We start from the raw sequence: 19,669 nt of genomic DNA, 5'->3' as shown, positions 1-19,669 counted from the left end.
ATACACAGGAAGAAAGAAAATGTCACATCTGACACCACAGTCACATCCATGGCTCTAACAGTATAAAGGGATCACAATGGTTTACTTGACATTAAGGCTCTCCTGCATTGGTAAATCAATGTAAAACAGAAGAGCCATTGATGAAGGCACACGAAGGCTGTGTTTCTAGATATACAACAGGTTTATTCATCTATGTGTACTGCCATCTTAAATTTTTGAATCTCCATTTTTATCAATTTTTTTGAATCTCTATTTTGTGGCTTTAATCATTTTGAATCCTGTTTACATTAGGCGACTTTACTTCGTAATCTCAGCTTTTTCCATCTATGGGAAACCAGCATCCAGGTTTAAACCTCAAATAAAATGCCAACCTGATCTGCCGCAATAGCACTCAATACCAGAAAGCAATATAATTCAGTAAGAAGCAAACATGAAAGAGACATGACTGTACTGTTTTTCCTTCTAGGATATGGTATTGGTCTTCCCCCTAACTCTCCGCTCACCTCCAACATCTCTGAACTGATAAGTCAGTACAAGTCCCACGGATTCATGGATGTTCTGCATGACAAATGGTACAAGGTGGTTCCGTGTGGGAAAAGAAGCTTTGCTGTCACAGAGGTAAGCGATGATCAATTGGTCACATAACTGAAGGTGCTGAGGATTTGCCCAAGTTGCCAGTCATTTCCCCTCCTACACAACGTGCAATAGACTTAGACACATGACAGTGATGGGCTGCAGCTGAAGGGAAGCATTAAGCTTCAGAAGCAAGAGACGTTACACCCAGCAGTGTTCACGTCAGAGCACAAGAAAAACATCAGCAAGACAGTGCTGCTAAGTTAGGCTTGCAGTGCATGCAACCAGAGAGCACTTCTGGAGACAAACAGGGTATGTAATGGTGCATTAAAAAAGTGATCTGCCCACTGCACAACAAATCTGTCTGATTCCACTCCATTACGCGTATCACCAGCAACAGAACCAGCCAGGGACTTTGGACTCACAGGAGTGATTGCTGAAGTAGCCCACACAAAGAATGACAAAAGCAAAAGAAACAGAGACAGCAGGAATTTAATACATCCCAAATTACTAATGTAACCCCGACCACTTCCTAACATGGGTCACAGGTGTCTGCACCAAAGACAGGACTGCAGCCTAGGAACAGCTCACCAAGATACCCTGCTAAGAACTGATGAGCAGCAGGTCTCAAGTCTAAGTACGGTTACAGGAAATGGAGGCAAATCCTCATGGATTTATGGCCTGGTATTAAATCAGAGGAGTTATACCAGCTCGTAGCAGCTGAAGATATAGGCATTATTTATGAGAAAAAAGAGTGCTCTTATCAGAATAGCAGTGTTTGCTCAAGTTCTCAAGACTGTCTAGTGAAAAAAGATAAAGTACTGAGGAATCAAAAGATCTAGCATGCCTGCAGATTTTTAACTCAAGGTGTTCCAAAACACATCAGTTACATGTTCTCACTGGTACAAAACACACAGCTGAGAGTGTGCTGTCTCCTCTTCAGAGCAGGTTCAGCCAAACATCAAACCAACCCTCCATGTTCCCCAAGGAAGTGGTAGCGTGGCTGTTCTCCCCTGAAAGGGAAGCCCAGTTTCCCAGAGCTCTGATTCCTGCTCTTTAGTGGCCACCTGAACCTCTTGTCTGCAACCTCTCATTGCTGACCATATCGCTAGAAAATTAGCATTTTCTATTTTCTAGAGGTCAGATGAAGAAAAACTTTGACTGCTTTAATACCTTGATTATTGGGGTATTTCTGCTTCTTCTATTACGTTTTTAACTTTTTCATTAAGATTATGTCAATATGAAATAAAATAAATTCTAACAGTGGGCATTTGTATAAGAAAATCCAATTTATTTTTATTCAACTTATTCAATTTTTTGTGATTGCTTCAACACAAGAAAGCACAGCTAAATAAAAACGTATTCACTGCTATTTTTGATCTGTATGATCGGAAGATTAAACTATCATCTAACAAGAAAGGTACAGGGGGAACATTCTTTTAAATGTAGCTTGCAGATCCGTTCCTGAGAAGCACTTTACTCAATGACCCTTTGTCACTCTACACTTTAACACAATCTTTTGAATTAAATCTCATGAAAATTACCAGATCATAACAGTATTAATTACCCCAACTGTTTTAAAACTGAAAACTTCCTTATAGCAGAGACAAACTTACCATATTAGTAATTCCCCAGTGAAACAATTAAATACTTTATTATATATTATATTTATTATATATTAAGTATTTGCATTTTAAAACAGGGAAAAAAGATAAAAAATTTGCCTGAAAAGTATCTTTTGAAACAATCCGCAGTCATAGCAAGGGACAGCATCATTTCTTTTGAATTAAAAGTGACCTTGCATTAAATGTGAAGCTGTAATCAGAAGCCTCATGAAAACCAGCTTCCTCTGTGGCTCGCAGGATTTAATCACATGAAAAGGTAGCTTTATCATTGTTAGTGTCACTTATGTTAATATGTCATACTGATACCCAAAAGCCTAACCATAGTATCCCCCAAATGATGCTGTCTGAAGTTTCAATTAAATGTGTCAAGGGCATAACAATGCTTAATATCACATCAGAGACACCTGAGCAGTCACACAGCAGCCATTAAGAGAATGCTCACAAGCCTGTGTCTTTTCCCAACCTCTTGCCTTCTAGGTACCTACAAAATCTCACATGCTGATTCAAACTCCAGCCTCACTCCACTGTTATTCCCAGTATCACCATGTCAGCGGGAACCAAACTTCGAGGACTTTCCTATCCAGCACATTAGCTCCACCCAAGCTTAGGAGAGACTGCAAATTCCTTTTTTTTTTTCTTTTTTTTTTTTTTTTGCATTTTGCATTTTTGCAAACCAAAATAGAGCGAATTGGTAGCTTTGCAACTTCCCACTCATGGTAGCAGAACAGCTAGGGACACTATGACTGCAGGCAGGATGGATAACAAGAATGGACAAGTTGCCTATCACTGAGCACTGTTACTGTTACTGTTAGGCCAAGCAGTAATGATCAGGGTAGAGTGTTTAGGAGATGAGCCAGCACAGAGAGGTTTCTCACCACAGTATGAAAGAGAAGGGCCCATTGTAATTCAGGGGCTAGACACTCTTTGTAAAGAGCTAGCTGTACATACAGAACTGGCAGTTCAATTAGATAGCAACCAATACAAGGAGTAAAAAGTTACACTTTTCTATATTGATACACGGCAGTAAAATTAAACAACTTATTGATACTTCATAGTAATACACAAACAGTATCTAACCTGACATTTACAACAGCAATATATGCAGACACATAGGTGATGCTGGCACAGACTGACCTGTTACAGCAGATCCACTGCTTTCCACTGGGGAAGCCACGTTGTTGTGCATGCCACATGCTGCTGGTGGTGGGGATCTGCCATTCACCATGAGTTCCTGTCTGATCCAGACCAGGAATGCAGTGAAGGCAAGGGTCCTTTCATCCTGTCTTCTCTCATTGGTGGTGGAATCCACCCATGGCTCTTCTCTGGAGTCTGTGAGGGAACTTGGTCAAACTTGACCTGCCGTAGCTTGTGCCTACGTTGGTGATCTTTGGCCTCAGTATCACACGGGATGCACAATCAGACAGTACTTTGTTCGGTACCGTGCCGTTCATCCTGAAATAATTTTACCCAGTTATCATCTGGCAAACTGCCTTTGTGCTCTTAGTTTTGACTAGTTTCCTTAAGGGTCAACAGTTACGTTCAATTTTTGTTATACCAGTAACATGACAACTCAACAGTTGGGTTTCTGTCCATCATCGTGAAGCCGTGGTTTGGCTGCTTGTCTCTGGTGCACTGCAGGTGTCAAGGGAAGGCCACACAGACTCCTCCACAAGGGAAGCACTACCCTGTGACAGACACTGCATTGCAAGGGGGTTGTCACAATGCAGGAAGATGCAGTGGCACCTTCCACTCAAGGGGCATCACTTGCTCTATGAGGAAAAATACTTTCCACCATAGTCCTGAAGAAAGGGATATATGAGTCTGGATTCTGACAGCATAGTCTGGAGAAGCACTTTTTGAGTATCCTGGAAAATGAATACCAGATTTAGATTCACCTGTCCAAACTGAGAAAAAAAAATAGTTCTCTATCTGAGGAGACAAAACTGTTATTCCCAATTCACCAGCCTGTAATATCAAAGAAAAGAACAACTCACCACCTAATTCCAATGGTATGTGTATTGTTCTTCCTGCTGCAGACAGGGCTTAGATAATGGATGAGCCTTAAGAAAAAGATTTACAACAAAAGAGAGTTTTTTCCAGTCCTGTGCAAAACTCTTCACAAGAACAGAAGGAAACTTGTCTTGTTAATGTGAGACAAAATGATTTACAGTATCTCAAAATTTAGCACTTGAAATCCTAAAGCCATAGTCACCGGTCTTTGCCAAAGATAATAATCTCGCTAAAGAAATTAAATACAGTGCTGCCATTTCTTTGAGAGCACACAAAGCCATAAGAAAGAATAAAAAAATAAATAAAAGCTAGTCTGCAGCTACAAGAAATGCCTCAATCTGAGGACAGGGACTGCTTTTTAATACTGTTTAGTTACCTAAATATATGCATCAGTGTCAGCGGCATTTTGAAAATCTACTGAGATACCCAAATGGCTTTAAAAATCTGCCTTTCATATCCATTTATCCCTAGTAAAGCTGGAAATAATTCCTTCTTCACAGAGGTGCTGCAAAATTTAACTTCCTGATCTTGGTAAAGCTTTTTAAAATCCTTGTGGGGAAAATGCTATCAAAAAGGGTAGCTTATTTTATTATTATAGCTAATACACACATGACATCCCTCCTTAGAGCTTGAGTTCAGCAGTGTACAGCATTAATAGCTGTGTGGTGCTGCCAACCTGCAAGGAATCCACAGAAATCTTTAGAGGCTTCTGATTAGTCAAAGCTGGACCACAAATGTATTTAATGGCCTATTCACAGCTCTCAGTACAACGAGGTAGAGTAAACTATTTGCAGTGTCTCAAAGCACAGAGTAAAGCAGGATTTTTGGACTTGAAATCCAATAATTAAACACTGAGTGCTGTTTTTGTCTCTGCTCTCCCCTTCAAACAGAACACAAACTCTTCTCTGCATCCTCCACCTTCTCTTAAGTGCCCAAAGAAAAAGCACGTAACTCTGGATGGAACGGACAGCAGGAAATGTTTAGGTGGCAATTGGAGATAAGGGCTGGTAAATCAGAAATGTCTTTCCAAGGGTATATAAAAAGGCAGATACCTCCATGTCTGCTCTTGTATCTGTTAGTTTTCACAAATTGCCAATTTGCCCATTTGTAAGCGGCAAATGACTCAGAGGCTGTTGCCACTGTGTCCTTGCCACCCTATCAGCTGTAATCATCAGAGGATTGACTGTGCTTGCTTATTGCTTCAGAACCACCACATGGACAAAACTGAGTTCCTTCTAAAATGCAGGGAGCTACCTCCTGAATTTATGATTACAAATTTGGAGCAAGAACTCTATCCTGGGTTAATAGAAGCTCACCAGACTGTGAGCTTTTATTCCTTAATAAGGACAAGATATTGCACTAAAGAAGTCATCTGTTGCTTTTATATTGTCAGCAAAGGACTAGCATACAAACCTGACCCACATCACTTCAGCAGCCAGGAAAGCACTGGGTGTACAGAGAATATAGTCTATTGCTGCTCTTTCACAATATAACCTGTATGCACACCTACAAATACATACACAAATGACAAAGTAAGGATTGGAGTTTGCTGCTGTGATACTGATCATCAGGATACTATGAAAATGAGAGATGCCTCTATCAGATGCTTGCCTTTATTATTTAATGTGTATGTGTCTTGAGTAATTATGAACAGCTGATAATCTGCCTTCTTACAAGGGTATGTACATCTGCTGACTTTACTACAGATAATAACTCCATACACTGTAACACAGACTGAGCTAATTACTTCTCCTCTACCTCTTTGCCATGCAATTTATTCTCAAGATTCCCCTTTAATGTGTAGCCTTTATCAGGTAGCTCTTGCAACGCATTATCTTCTTTATTGCTAGATGAAATACTGTTGAAGCTTTGTTTTGGCACGGCCTTTCCCAGTGAAAGATGTCTTGTTTGGGACAATTTCAAAAGCTATCCATTACAAGTGAAAAACATATCTGGGATGCCACTGCTGGAATTTCTTTCACCTGTTTCCAGGGAAGGTAGAAAACTATTCTATAGAGCTGACAGGACAGTGAGCCAGATTCTCATCAGCATAAATCAGCACAACTTTACTGAAGACAAGGGAGATATTTTTCATGCAAGGAGCTGGCCAATTGTTCTTTCTGCAGCCAGTGCTAGAATGGCATCAATCACCAACCTCAGGCTGGAGGAGACATCTCAGGTGTGCAGGAATCCCCAGTGCAACTGCCACTATGTCTCCTTTATCTTTTTGTCTTTCCTTCCTTTTTTTTTTCTCTTTGAATTGCTAGAGTTTTATCATATTCCATTAAACCTAGTCTCTACTCTCAAAGAAATATAAATGCTCCCTGGCATACAGCAACCTAACACTGGCAGATCAGCCTCTTTACTGATCTCCCATGCTTTTGGGGATTTCTTTGTTACTTCCCATGTAGTTAAGGAAAAGGACCTTTGCCCAGCTGATTCACGGTTTCCTGTCCCCAGGGAAATCTATGGCAAGCTCAGTGTCCTTCTGTAGACACCTCTGTGTGACACCAAACAGCAGCAGCCTGGGAGCATATATATAGGTGTGTTCTTAAGATGACTGAGCAAGTCCATTCCTTATCAATTATTTTTCTATTTCTCATTCAATTTATTCTTGTAGTTACTGTTAAGTCTACAGCTCTAAAGATGTTGTTTCATACTGGTCCTTGAACTTCCTATTTTGGGAAGCAAGTGATGCTTGATCTTGTTAATGCTTTGTGAAGGATTAACAAGAGTGAATGTCCTATTCAGCTAGCACAGATAGCAGCACTTTGGCTTCTTATAAGTACTTTTTTATGCTGAATTCAGAGATGGGCCATATTCAGGTCTACAGACTGAGAAAAAGATCAGATGCAGGGCCTCAATCTGCTTTTATGCTATGTAGGCTAAAACTTGTGCTTTACTGCTAATTAAAAGCAAACAAACAAACAAACAAAAACAGGCCAGTAACACAGAGCTCCAATGAAAGAATTTGTTTTTTCAGTGGTCTGGAGTATTACCACCTGTGATTTTTGTAACACTGTTTTTGCTAGAAGCCCTGTTTTGTAATCCTGTTCCCCTCACAAGAAGGACAAACTATAGGACAACAGATTCTTGCCAACAAGAAATTCCAGTGCTGAGTGGGAGTTTTGGTTTTAGGTTGAACTGATGAACTGTCAACGTGAGCAAAACCTTGTTTCAAGATTCTGACTCTTCTACCCCGAAGTCATTATCTTGTATTTTTCTTCTTTCCTTTCCTTTCCTGGCTGCAGTAGTTTTCTTTAGAAACTGTTTTTACACCCCCATTACAGCCCTTGAAGTGTTGATTCATTAGTAAAAGAATTCTCTTTTCAAGAATTCTGCTTGGGTCAAGAAGGGTCCTCAAAATGACGTTTCATTGCCATTTCTACATACAAGTGTTCACACTCTGCTTGACTGCTGAAGCTTTGTTCTTAAAAACCTGTGATATGCTGCCTCATATCATTGTGTTCTAAAGAGAAACCAAATAAAGAAACCGAGAGGGAAATACTATCAGTAACCTAGTAAAAGTATATAAAGAGACTTTAGAGTCTTCAACTTCAGTAGATTCATCACAAATCAATTCTGGCTTAAAATGACCACATAATAAGATCTATCCAAAAATGTGATTTATCTAACTCTCAACTAGATCTGGTTTCTTTTGTGGGTTCCACAGCTATAGTCATAACAGAGCACTCTCCACCCCCATGACAAAAACAACAAACTCAAGGCACACAAAGGTCAAATATTCATGGTGATAGCATCCCAGATGGCATCTCCTGACACGTAACCCTACCCAAGCAATTTTCTAATGTCATGGTGAGTAACATTCTTTAATAGAAAGACAGGGGTAGAATCTGTATTCTTGGAAATATTTCCCAAGAAGTCTGTGGGCAATAATTATTAGGAAGAGTTTTTAGTTGTTGATGAATTCATAACTGAGTTACAGGCGCATGACAATAAGTGTACTGAGACTTTGCATAACAGGCACGCCTGACCTATAAATTGGAGAGCAGGTTTTTGTGGTATAGACTGCTGCTGTACATAGTTCCTCAGTCTTCAGACATGATTAATGCCAATAAGAGATTCAAATTAATAAATGGCTCCTAAACTACATGAAAGGAGTGGGTCAGGGGAAGCCAAGGTGAGTGTTCATTTTTCATAATGGCGGTGATGATTCCTAAAAAACACAGTTTTAGTCGCGTTAACGTAGGGAGCAGAGAGACGCCATGTTTGTGCTACTACTTCAAAACACTTTCTCCACGACCTTCCATCAAGGGTAAAGCACAAAAAGAGAAAGTTAATGATCAGTTCTCAGAAAATATGAGCAGTCTTAGCTCACTGCTGATGAAAGATTCGCTCTACAGTTCATTGAGTATATTCTGTCAAGCAGTATGTCCTTTTACAAATGCAAATGCAAAGATACCCCAAGTACTGGATTCTCAAGTGCTCAGCACTTCATCTCATTAGGGAAATAGCACAGCAAAAAAATAAAAATAAAAAAAATCCCTGGTCTATGCCTGAATCTCACTCTCATTACAGGTCTTTCGCTCTGACTGAACACCAAGCTCTCCAGTGGCCACACAGCACAGAAAGGTTTTGCTGTGACCAAGATCCAGACTATTCTGCAATACTTCACTGCTGCGTCAGACCACATTTCCAAATGATGAAACAGAAGCATCTATTAAAATAAACTAACAGTCTCCTTCATTAACTTCCCCTTTTGATTTTATTCACAGACACTGCAAATGGGCATCAAGCATTTTTCTGGGCTCTTTGTGATGTTGTGCATTGGGTTTGTCTTGTCCATTCTCACAACTATTGGGGAACACATTGTGTACAGATTGGTTCTACCACGGATCAAGAAGAAATCCAAGATGAAGTACTGGCTCCATACAAGTCAGGTATGTATTCAGTAGTAACCCTATGAAAATAATGTCAGGGTGATTAGGAAAGCCTGGACAAGAGTAACGTATAAAAGGCTGTAAGAAGAGCACCACCAAGTGGCATTTGAAGTGTGACAGCAGCTACTGGAATTTGAAAAGTCTTACTTAAGGATAAAATCAAAAGCAAAAGGAAATACTTTCAAATATTTATTTACTTTATATTTATTTATTTTCAGATTTATAAGTGTTCAATCTTTCTTTCTTGGCCCTAGCAATAATATGTGAGTTTCCTGGTTCTATAAGTCACACAGAAAATGTTTCTTTATTCTCCTTCTAGGAACGAGGAAATTTTCTTTAAGCGTATTTCCATGTAATTCTAATTCAAAAATAATAATAATAATAATAATAAAGAAAGAAAGAAAAGTAAGAAAGGGAAAAAAAAATCAAGACCTCAAAAGCCTGAATGATACATCATGAGTTTTACTCCTTTAGCTTCTAACTCCTCTAAACTTCTAAACCTGGTCCGGAGGTGTTCAAGACCAGGTTGGATGAGGCCCTGAGCAATCTGATCCAGTGGGTGGCATCCCTTCCCATGGCAGGGGGGTTGGAGCTGGATGATTTCTGAGGTCCCTTCCAAAAGCCATTCTATGAATCTATGAAATGTTCACAGCTGCAAAGTCTACAGAAGGGGCCTTTCCATTTGTACTTTTAACCATACCACTCTTTTGGACACCAACAGCGTTATTAATTTGGCCTAGATAGCCCAAAGATTTTATCTTATTATAATGGGCTCCTAAGCTTTTTCATGCATGCACTAAGTGCTGGGTAATTTCCTCCATTACTCTAAGGAAAAAATGGAAGAAAATTGCTCTGCATGTTTGCGTTAAAGGAAGAGGTTACTTTGCAGCAAAAGGCAAAAAAAAAAGTAATAATAATAAAAGCTTCTACTGCTTTCAAGCAGTACAGTGAAAGAGATTTTTTAGAAAATAATGTAGTTTGCTAAGATCCACCTTTGTTCTCTGGAATTCTAACACCAGGGATTGCTAGCAAACTACTTCTCCACCTTTCAGATTGCCCTTCTTCAGGGAAGTATGGGAACATACATTTGTTGTAATGGCAAAGCACAGACATTGCTTGTATCCTTGAACAAGCAAAATAATTTATACTCAAGTCCATCACACAAAGCCCAAATTGTTTATGTATTTATGGAGCTATTTTTAATCTTGCTTTTAGTAATTTATTTTCTTCTTTTCCCTCTAGAGATTACATCGTGCTCTGAACAGTTCATTTATTGAAGACAAATGCCAGCCTAAGACAAAACGAGTAGAAAAGAGGTAGGAATTTTTGCATGCCTTAAAAACCAAAGTACAGAAATTACTTTTAAATGAAGTGCAGTGTGTCTGGATATCTACTTATGGGTCTAATACACTCCAAAGATAACAGAACAGGAAGAAAAAAAAAAAGGGGGGAAACAATAGAAATGACAAGAGGGAAGCAGAAATGAGCTGGTTACAATAGAAAGCATTAAACCCAGAAATCTTGTTCTTTCATGATTTCCCTTACAGCTAAATAAAGCGCTCCATTCTAAACACACGCATTGCAGATTTTAAAGTTTGCTGCCTTGTTTTTACTTATATATTAATGAACTGGCAGATGTGTAGGGCCCTGTGAGACAGCTTTGCAGTGAATAACTGATCAGGTGGTATATGTTTATTTTTTTTTTCAGCTTTCTTATTTTTCAGAATAAGAACTAAGCTGAAAAAAGGAAAATGCAGTCCTTTCAAAAACCTTTGTCTCTTGTTGGAGAAAAATGTAGGTAACAAACTTGCCTTGTGCTCTGAAGAGCAAACAGTCTGACTTATCTATGACCCTTGGGAACACAAGGCACTCTCTTAAAACTAAACACTTGCTCAGTAACTTAAAACTACTGATGCAGGCAACCGCTTTTATACCCGAGTAGAAAATGAGTAGAGACATGTAGAAAAGAAACATCTTCCTGACTGCTGCTGTGTATTTGGCATGACTGAAACTGCGTGTAACTTCAGTGTGGCCAGAACATGTAAATGAATGTCTTGCTCAGTTTGTTAGTCCTGCACCAATGTCAGCAAATATAAGAAATAAACACTTACAGGCTTCTACACTGCCTATATGTAAATGAGTTCATAAAAATGCATGCAGCTAATTTCCTCTGTTCGTTCCTTCATTTATTGCCCCAATAAATCCTCAGTGTAGCACCTCCTTGCCACAGCAGCTCCTTGCTTTTGATCTCTAAACGGCAGTAACAAGTGCTGCCTGCCGCAAAACATTTCTTCCTCCCACATCGCCCTTGCAGGGGCAGTAGCAGTCCAAGGGCAAAGGAGTCCTTCCAAGTGGGGGGACTCTGCATCTCTGATAATAATAAAAAAAAAAAAAAAAAAGCACTGGCTGAATTATTTGACAGAAACTGATCTGTGCAAAAACTTCATAACACAAGGAATGGTCACAAGCCTTACACTGTGGCTTAGAAAAAGAAGTACACAAATATTCTTTAATAATTCAGAGTGAAGATGTGCTGCTGCCAAAAAATCCTGCTTGTGCAACACCCAGCTCATGTGTGTGTTTCTGCATGCCCACCTACAGTCTTTGCTCTTCACGTGGTCTAAGCTGCCATTTGCACAGAATTGTGGTGAATTTAACTCAAGACACCCAGTAACATGGTGCCCAGCTTGTAATGAATAATAATGCAGCAAGATAGGACCGAGGGCTCTCAAATCAATTATATTACTGCACTTCATTTTATTCCTGCTGAGGACTGTGGAATTACTGAAAGCACCAAGATACAGAAAAGAGGTAGAAAGAATTTGTATTACGGTACTGCTATTTTCCTCAGGGAGGAAACTCCGCTGTTTTTTTCAGGTCTTAACTGTCCAAAACTCTTTAAACTCCATACTAGGAAAACTTCTCAACATCAGTAGCCAAACTCCATAGGATTTCACTTACTCGATGAAACACAAGTGTTGACTGCGGACTTGGGCCTCTGTTACATTCACCTCCCCAGATCACCTGAGCCACAAGCAGTAGAAGCTGTGGCAGTCACGAAAGCTTTATCAAAGAGCTGTGCTTTAAACTGTGAAATAAAAAATAATCTGAAATGACAGGTTAGCGATAATGACACTGATGTCTGTTGGGAAGCTCACATTTCTACACTGCAAGGTTTGGATAAACCATGTCATCATGTCCACTCCCCCAAAGGACTAATGCTGTAAAGAACTCTAGATGTTGCAGCCACAAAGGCTTTCAGAAAGCTTTGGAAGCAGTCCTAAATCTTTCTGAGCTGGAGTAGAGAGGACTATAATTCAATAACTAAAAAATAAAAATGTGGGGAACTTGAATTTTAGGATTCTGTTCGATTCTTTGGTATGGTTTACCACAGACATTTGGCCATCTGTGTTTATAATTTGTACTTCTGAGGAAAAATAATTCCAAAGATAAAGGAATCGTATTTAAATGTAATTGATAGCAGCAGCAGCATATTTTTCCAGTAGGATGACTCCCAGGGAGGGGTTGCATACTCACATGAGAAGACTATGATTTTGTATTAACTCTCACACCTCTGTTCAGGTCCCATGTAGGGAACAGCCAGCATGCTGTGTGGAATACAGCCAACACGGGCAACTGTCACCGGAAAAAATACGTTTGCACCAACGAGGGGCAAAATGAGGTGGTGATCCAACAGCACCAAGACATCCCACTGCCGCAGGTGAGGAGAGAGACTCCGGCTTGTTTAACGACCAACGGGAAAGCAGACTCCCTCAGCATTGCCAGGACCTCGGTGACGCAAGAGCTCACAGAGCTGGAGAAGCAGATCCAAATCATCAAGCAGGAGCTGCAGCTAGCCATGGACAGGAAATCAGAGCTGGAAGAGTATCAGAGAACAAACAGGACTGCAGAGCCCTAGGACAGCATACTCGGGCCCTTTCCCCTTTTCTCCCTTTCTCCCCTCCTCTGTAAAATTTTTAACGTGCTTTTGTAATGCCGGGAAGAGGCATGAAAATAAAGCAGGCAATATGCTCTTCATGAGAGCAGAGTTGCAGCAGCCCACAGCCACTGCCACCCTCCTGGGTCCTCCTCCTTTCCTAACAAGTTTTGCATTCTCCCAGCCAACTTCAGCCATTCCCAAGGGACTAGAGAAACAAGAACTGTCTGAACAGCAGGAGTTCCTGTTTCCTTCACTTGGCACTACAGTGAAGTTCCCTCTTTTTTAGCCCTCTCTGTGCATTAATTCAAAAAGAAAAGGCAAAAAAAAAAGAACAAGGAAATCTAAACTGCTCATTGGAAGCATGTCCCTTGTTGGTATGTTTTTGTTGTGGTACCTATGGGTTTAGTCTCTGTTTATGCTAAGGCTCCTTATGGTTGCCTCATTACACCAGGTGCTAGTTTCTATGTTGGCAACCCCTTCCCTCCTGGCACAGGCTGTGGCTCACGAGACAAATTCTTGGTGGCAGTCCCAGTACACACTGTTCCCTTAGCTCTGTCAGCACAAATGCAGATGTGGCTGCTCTGTGACTGTGATAAAGGAACTCAACCAGCTTAGAAATAACTTGGCAAAAAAACAAACCACCACCTCTGTCTGCTTCTGAGCCTGGGTTCACTTTGCACTCCCACCCAGAGAGAAGCCATGCAAAACCAGCTGCACTGGCAGATGTGAGGGGATGGGTTCACAGTGGCACAAGACAAGGATGAGGGGAGGGGAGAGGGCAGCAGTGCTGCAGACCATTATCTACGACCAAAGGTGAGGTATCTCCTCTGTGAAACCACTCCCTTAACATTTTCTGTCTACAATTGATGTTAAGGTTCTTTCTCACAGCCAAAGTAACATAAAGGGGATCTGGTCCACTGATTTATTCTGACACCAAACTCCCACCGAAGTCAAAGGGAATTTGGCACCAAAACCTCCTGGTGGACCAATGCTTACTGTAAAGGGGATTGAGATTTGCTGTTTCAAAGGCAATGTACTGAGTGGAGCTCCCTCCAACCTGGATGATGAGTAGAGTGGAAGGAAGGGTAAGCTGTTCAGCATCTGAATAAATAATACATCAATCCAAGTGACTGTGTTGTTAATACAGGATTTCCATGAGTTTTCAAACAACACTTCACAACACATCCTGTATTACAAAGAATGTTTGTCAGAATTAACTCTGGTCTCCCAGATACATCACTAAAATCATCTTTACCCTCCCTGTACCTCCAGCCAACTGTGTAAATGTTGCCAAGGGTGACAGTCCTAGCAGGCATGGTTAAATACGCAAGTCGATGGGGCCGGATGGGATCCACCCGAGGGTACTGAGAGAACTGGCGGAGGAGCTGGCCAAGCCACTTTCCATCATTTATCAGCAGTCCTGGCTATCAGGAGAGGTCCCAGTCGACTGGCGGCTAGCAAACGTGACGCCCATCTACAAGAGGGGACGGAGGGTAGACCCGGGGAACTATAGGCCTGTCAGTTTGACCTCAGTGCCTGGGAAGCTCATGGAGCAGATTATCTTCAGTGTCATCACGCGGCACTTGCAAGGCAACCAGGCGATCAGGCCCAGTCAGCATGGGTTTATGAAAGGCAGGTCCTGCTTGACGAACCTGATCTCCTTCTATGACCAAGTGACGCGCTTGGTGGATGAGGGGAAGGCTGTGGATGTGGTCTACCTTGACTTCAGTAAGGTTTTTGACACCCTTTCCCACAACGTTCTCCTCAAGAAACTGGCTGCTCGTGGCTTGGACTGGCATATGCTTCGTTGGGTTAAAAACTGGCTGGATGGCTGAGCCCAAAGAGTTGTGGTGAATGGAGCCAAATCCAGTTGGAGGCCGGTTACTAGTGGAGTCCCCCAGGGCTCAGTGCTGGGGCCGGTCCTCTTTAATATCTTTATCGATGATCTGGACGAGGGGATCGAGTGCACCCTCAGTAAGTTTGCAGATGACACCCAGTTAGGTGCGTGTGTCGATCTGCTCGAGGGAAGGAAGGCTCTGCAGGAGGATCTGGATAGGCTGGACCGATGGGCTGAGGCCAACTGTATGAAGTTCAACAAGGCCAAGTGCTGGGTCCTGCACCTGGGGCGCAACAACCCCAAGCAGCGCTACAGGCTGGGAGATGAGTGGTTGGAAAGCTGCCTGGCCGAGAAGGACCTGGGAATGCTGGTTGATAGGCAGCTGAATATGAGCCAGCAGTGTGCTCAGGTGGCCAAGAAGGCCAACAGCATCCTGGCTTGTATAAGAAGCAGTGTGGCCAGCAGGGCTAGGGAAGTGATTGTCCCCCTGTACTCGGCTCTGGTGAGGCTGCACCTCGAGTACTGTGTTCAGTTTTGGGCCCCTCGCCCAAAGGACATGGAGGTGCTCGAGCGAGTCCAGAGAAGGGCAACGAAGCTGGTGAGGGGTCTGGAGAACAAGTCTTACGAGGAGCGGCTGAGGGAGCTGGGATTGTTCAGCCTGGAGAAGAAGAGGCTCAGGGGCGACCTTATCGCTCTCTACGGGTACCTTAAAGGAGGCGGTAGCGAGGTGGGGGTTGGTCTATTCTCCCACGTGCCTGGTGACAGGACGAGGGGGAATGGGCTAAAGTTGCGCGAGGGGAGGTTTAGGTTGGATATTAGGAAGAACTTCTTTACCAAAAGGCATTAGAATGGATTGCCCAGGGAAGTGGTTGAGTCACCATCCCTGGAGGTCTTTAAAAGACGTTTAGATGTAGAGCTTAGTGATATGGTTTAGTGGAGGTCTTGTTAGTGTTGGACAGAGGTTGGACTAGATGATCTTGGAGGTCTCTTCCAACCTATACAATTCTGTGATTCTGTGAAAGGCTTCAGCCAGACATGAAAATGTATTATGGGGTTTGAATAAGGCATGCTACCTTTTTTTTTTTTTCTCCCACCTTTAAGCTTTCAAAAACACTTGCAAATGAAAAGCTTTGCACTGACTACTTAATGCTGATAGCAGCAATACCCAGATCAATTAGTCCCAGTAAGAGGAGCTCATATTCTACTCCCTGATCAGTCAGTCTTTGGCCTCTGCTTTTGGGCAGCAAGCACGGCTGCTTCTTTAAATAGTCTGTTACCCAGAAAAGAGTGGATTAAGACATAAAACAGGAATGTGGGGCCAGGTGACGTGACACCTGCACATCAGAGAGGTCTGAAACACCCAGGAGGTCCCTTCTTTCCCTGCACCTAAAAAACTACATGACCCAGATCAAGTCACTCAATTTGCATTTGTTGCCTTCCCTTACCCTCCCTCACTCATTTAGATAACCAGCTTCTTCTGAAAAGCTTTTTATCTGTGTAATATCCAGTATCTTCCAACCTCTGACTTCATTTGGTTAGAACAAATGAACACTATTTTTTTCATTATTACGAGACAAACACTAGGAAAGAAATATTCCAAGCCAATTTTATCAGTAGGTTTATCAAGTTTGTTACTTCCATATCTCTACATGTATTATGAGTCCAGGGAAAGTTGATCAATATTAGCTTTAAAAGATGTGAAATTAAAAATCGTAACGAAATCTTAACTGTGCATGTTCTGGTTCAAAGTCCAATCCAAACATCCAATCCTTCAACAAACCACTCTTTAAAGACAAAAACACAAATGAAGAAATGTCAGCCACCTAATAATTAATGGTAAACAAAAATCTGTGTTTCTGCTGGGTGTCTTAGGGGCTACTCACATGTCAAATGCAAAACAGGGATTGCTCTGAATTACCACAGTATTAACCAGAGGCCTTTTGGTTGAGGGTTGAAGTTATTGCCCAGCAGAGACAGGTTTTGCCAATAGGCAGCACTGAATGAGGATGTTCCTTTAAACAAAAGCATTCTGTAACGCTATCACGATGGTTTCAAATAGTCATGCAACCACGAAACAAATCTGAAGGCTACGTCAGTTTAAGGTAATCTGAACTTAATTGCTAAAGGTGCACAGTTTCCCTATCAAAACATCAACCTGGCAAAGAAAAAAGGGAAAAATGAAAGGTTCTTGCAATTTGCCTTTTTCACCAGACCTCAAACACACTACACGGAAGAGTGGGTTAACCCCACATGCAAAAAGTACACGACTTAGGGATGTAGAGGAGGTCAGCTCACACACATCTGACCAGCTGCTTGGTCCTTAGATTTCTCAACTCTGTACCAAGACCCAGAAAAAAAGAAAAACACAAGGATTTTTTTCAATCAGGTCTGCATTTCCATAGCCATGTTATTCTATTGTCTCTCATCTGAGAGAGAACCCAGCCTGATCCCACAGGGAACAATGTTTGCCATGGCTTTCAGGATGTTTGCCCATAATAGAATGAGGAGTATTGCACACAAGCCAATGCCTGCAGGCTGCATGGAGAGGTGGGGATTGGCTGTGTCAAGAGGCTGTACATGGTTCTGTCTCGTGCCTCAAGTTTAATTCCTCCCTCTCTCGGGACTCAAGTTTAATTCCCCCCTCCTCAGACTGAGGGAGGAACTTTAATTCCTCAAGGACTTCATCCTGTCTGGATTCCACAAAGCCCTACACATATTTACAAAGGCCACAGAGGAGAAAGCAGAAGTAGATTACAGCCAATGGACTGGAAACAGAGAGCTATCCTTAGGACTAACTTGATGTTATAGAAGAGGCAGACAGAAGATTTATAGGACAGCAGTCAGTTCAAACACTTTTTGAGCTTCTATTATCACAAGCAGAGAGTAACTTCAGTCAACAGATTTGAAGAACGGATGGCATCTGGACTGAGTAAGAACACAGATGACGGTTTTCCTGCTTGACACAGGGTCAAGCTAATGATATAAGTGACCTGTGATGTGTCCTGACATTTTTACACTCTGTATAAGATTGGTGGAAGGAAGGAAAATCAAAGAAAATTTCCAGACTTTGCAGCTGTACTTCTTTCTGACCTCATCTATTTTGAATGGGATTTTTTGTTTTTAAATTGTAATACTTTCAATTCATCATTCCACGCTGATTTATTTTGCCCATGACATACAACTGTCACCTTTATAGGCGACCTTCTTGATGGCAGTGCTCCTCAGAAACCATACCGTGAGCTCTTGCAAACTCTTTACACTCCCCCAAATCCACTCCACACACACACACATCACCCTTCCCCACCTCGTTAATGCTACAGAGGCTTTTTCTTTATTTACATTTGATTACTCTGGTTCAGTTACTGAATGTGGACAGACTTTCTCTAAAGAATATTTGTACCCCTTCCTTTTCAACAGAATTATTTTTAGCCTTGATATACTTTTTAATCATTTTCACTCATTCAGACAAGCCAAAACAGACTATCTAAAATATTCACTGTTTCTCAGTGTTTAAATTATAAGCACAGAAAGATGATTAATAGCTTCCACAATAATCTTCAAGGACTTACTCAGCTTAAACTAAAATATTATTTTATAATAAGAAGATATTTTTATCTTGGGGAGGAAAGAGAAAACGAGTGTCTCCAAACATCATCTGTGAAACAAATCCAGAGTGCTTCAAATGTTTGTTTGCTACTGTGACCAGACTAAACCCAACACTAACAGTATATGCACAGAAGTTTCCAGCTTGACTTAAAGTAGAAATGCAGAGTGACTTCATGACTTTAGGACTTTGTAAATCTATAAAGGCTGTATAATTCAGGTTTTTCACAGCTGCAAAAAAGTGTGCTGTTACAGCAAAGCTGTTCAAAGATCCAGGCAATGTTTGCTGGTGACCAAAGTCCTGCTTCTGATGAGCAGGCATTTGTACCACGAAATCTCCCGTAAGTATTATTATTCCTAACACATCCTCTCCTTTCTCTGACATGAAGTCACGAACTGTAATCCAAACAGCAACTTCTAATGAAAGTGAAGGTTCTGCTTTCATTCCTTCTGCACACACTAAGACAGCATATAAGCCATAACACAAACTCTCAGCACCCCAGCTTCCCCTTGCAAAGTCAGGGACATGTTCCTTCTCAATTTTGAGGATTCACAGTAATTTACATGGTTCACAGGGCTTAATTCATATTTTTGAGTCTTTTGGAAAGCTAAAAATAGCAATGCATACTACAAGATAGTGTGTGATTAATTACTTTCACTTCACTATTGTTTTTGTTGTTTTTGGTATAAGCACATACAGGAAGATAATTCAGATTTTACGATTCAATGAAGGTGCATGGATGAGACAAACCTCTGGCAGTTCCAAGAGGAACTTCCAAGAAAATTAAGTGTTACAGGAAAAACACCACACCTTATGAAAGAATGTTGTAAATAAGTGACTTACCTTTCATTTTTAGCAGCAGACTTCAAACGTAGCCTTACAGTACAGGGAGTATAGAGGCTACAATGTATAGTGTGTCTTTTCACAAAATTTCTATCAACAATGACAGAACGGATGCACAAATAGTCCAGCACTTTGGTACTTCTGTTGTGTTAGGAATAAAGTTGTGAATGTATAGCCAAAAGGACAAAACTTGTTCCAGATAACTATTTTTGAAGACAGAAGAAGTTCACCACTCTGCTTTACAAGCTGAAGGCTTTGGAAAAAAAAGTTTCCAATAACCCTGCAAAAGACAGAAGCATATCTAGATACTACCAAAGTCAAGAAAAAACAGACAAA

General features: G+C 41.2%; 1 protein-coding gene across 1 annotated transcript in view; it reads left to right on the top strand.

The window, feature by feature from the left end:
* GRIN3A (glutamate ionotropic receptor NMDA type subunit 3A) overlaps positions 1-13,028 on the top strand; it is a 73,029-nt gene extending 60,001 nt beyond the window's left edge. The window contains 4 exon segments of the mRNA XM_035564514.1: positions 467-618; positions 8,945-9,109; positions 10,352-10,425; positions 12,692-13,028. Of these exon segments, the coding sequence (XP_035420407.1) occupies positions 467-618; positions 8,945-9,109; positions 10,352-10,425; positions 12,692-13,028 (728 nt within the window).
* Positions 13,029-19,669: the final 6,641 nt, after the last annotated feature.

This window comes from Cygnus atratus, chromosome Z, assembly GCF_013377495.2.
Source record: "Cygnus atratus isolate AKBS03 ecotype Queensland, Australia chromosome Z, CAtr_DNAZoo_HiC_assembly, whole genome shotgun sequence".
NCBI classification, from domain to species: domain Eukaryota; kingdom Metazoa; phylum Chordata; class Aves; order Anseriformes; family Anatidae; genus Cygnus; species Cygnus atratus.
This window is presented reverse-complemented; position numbering and strand designations above follow the sequence as displayed.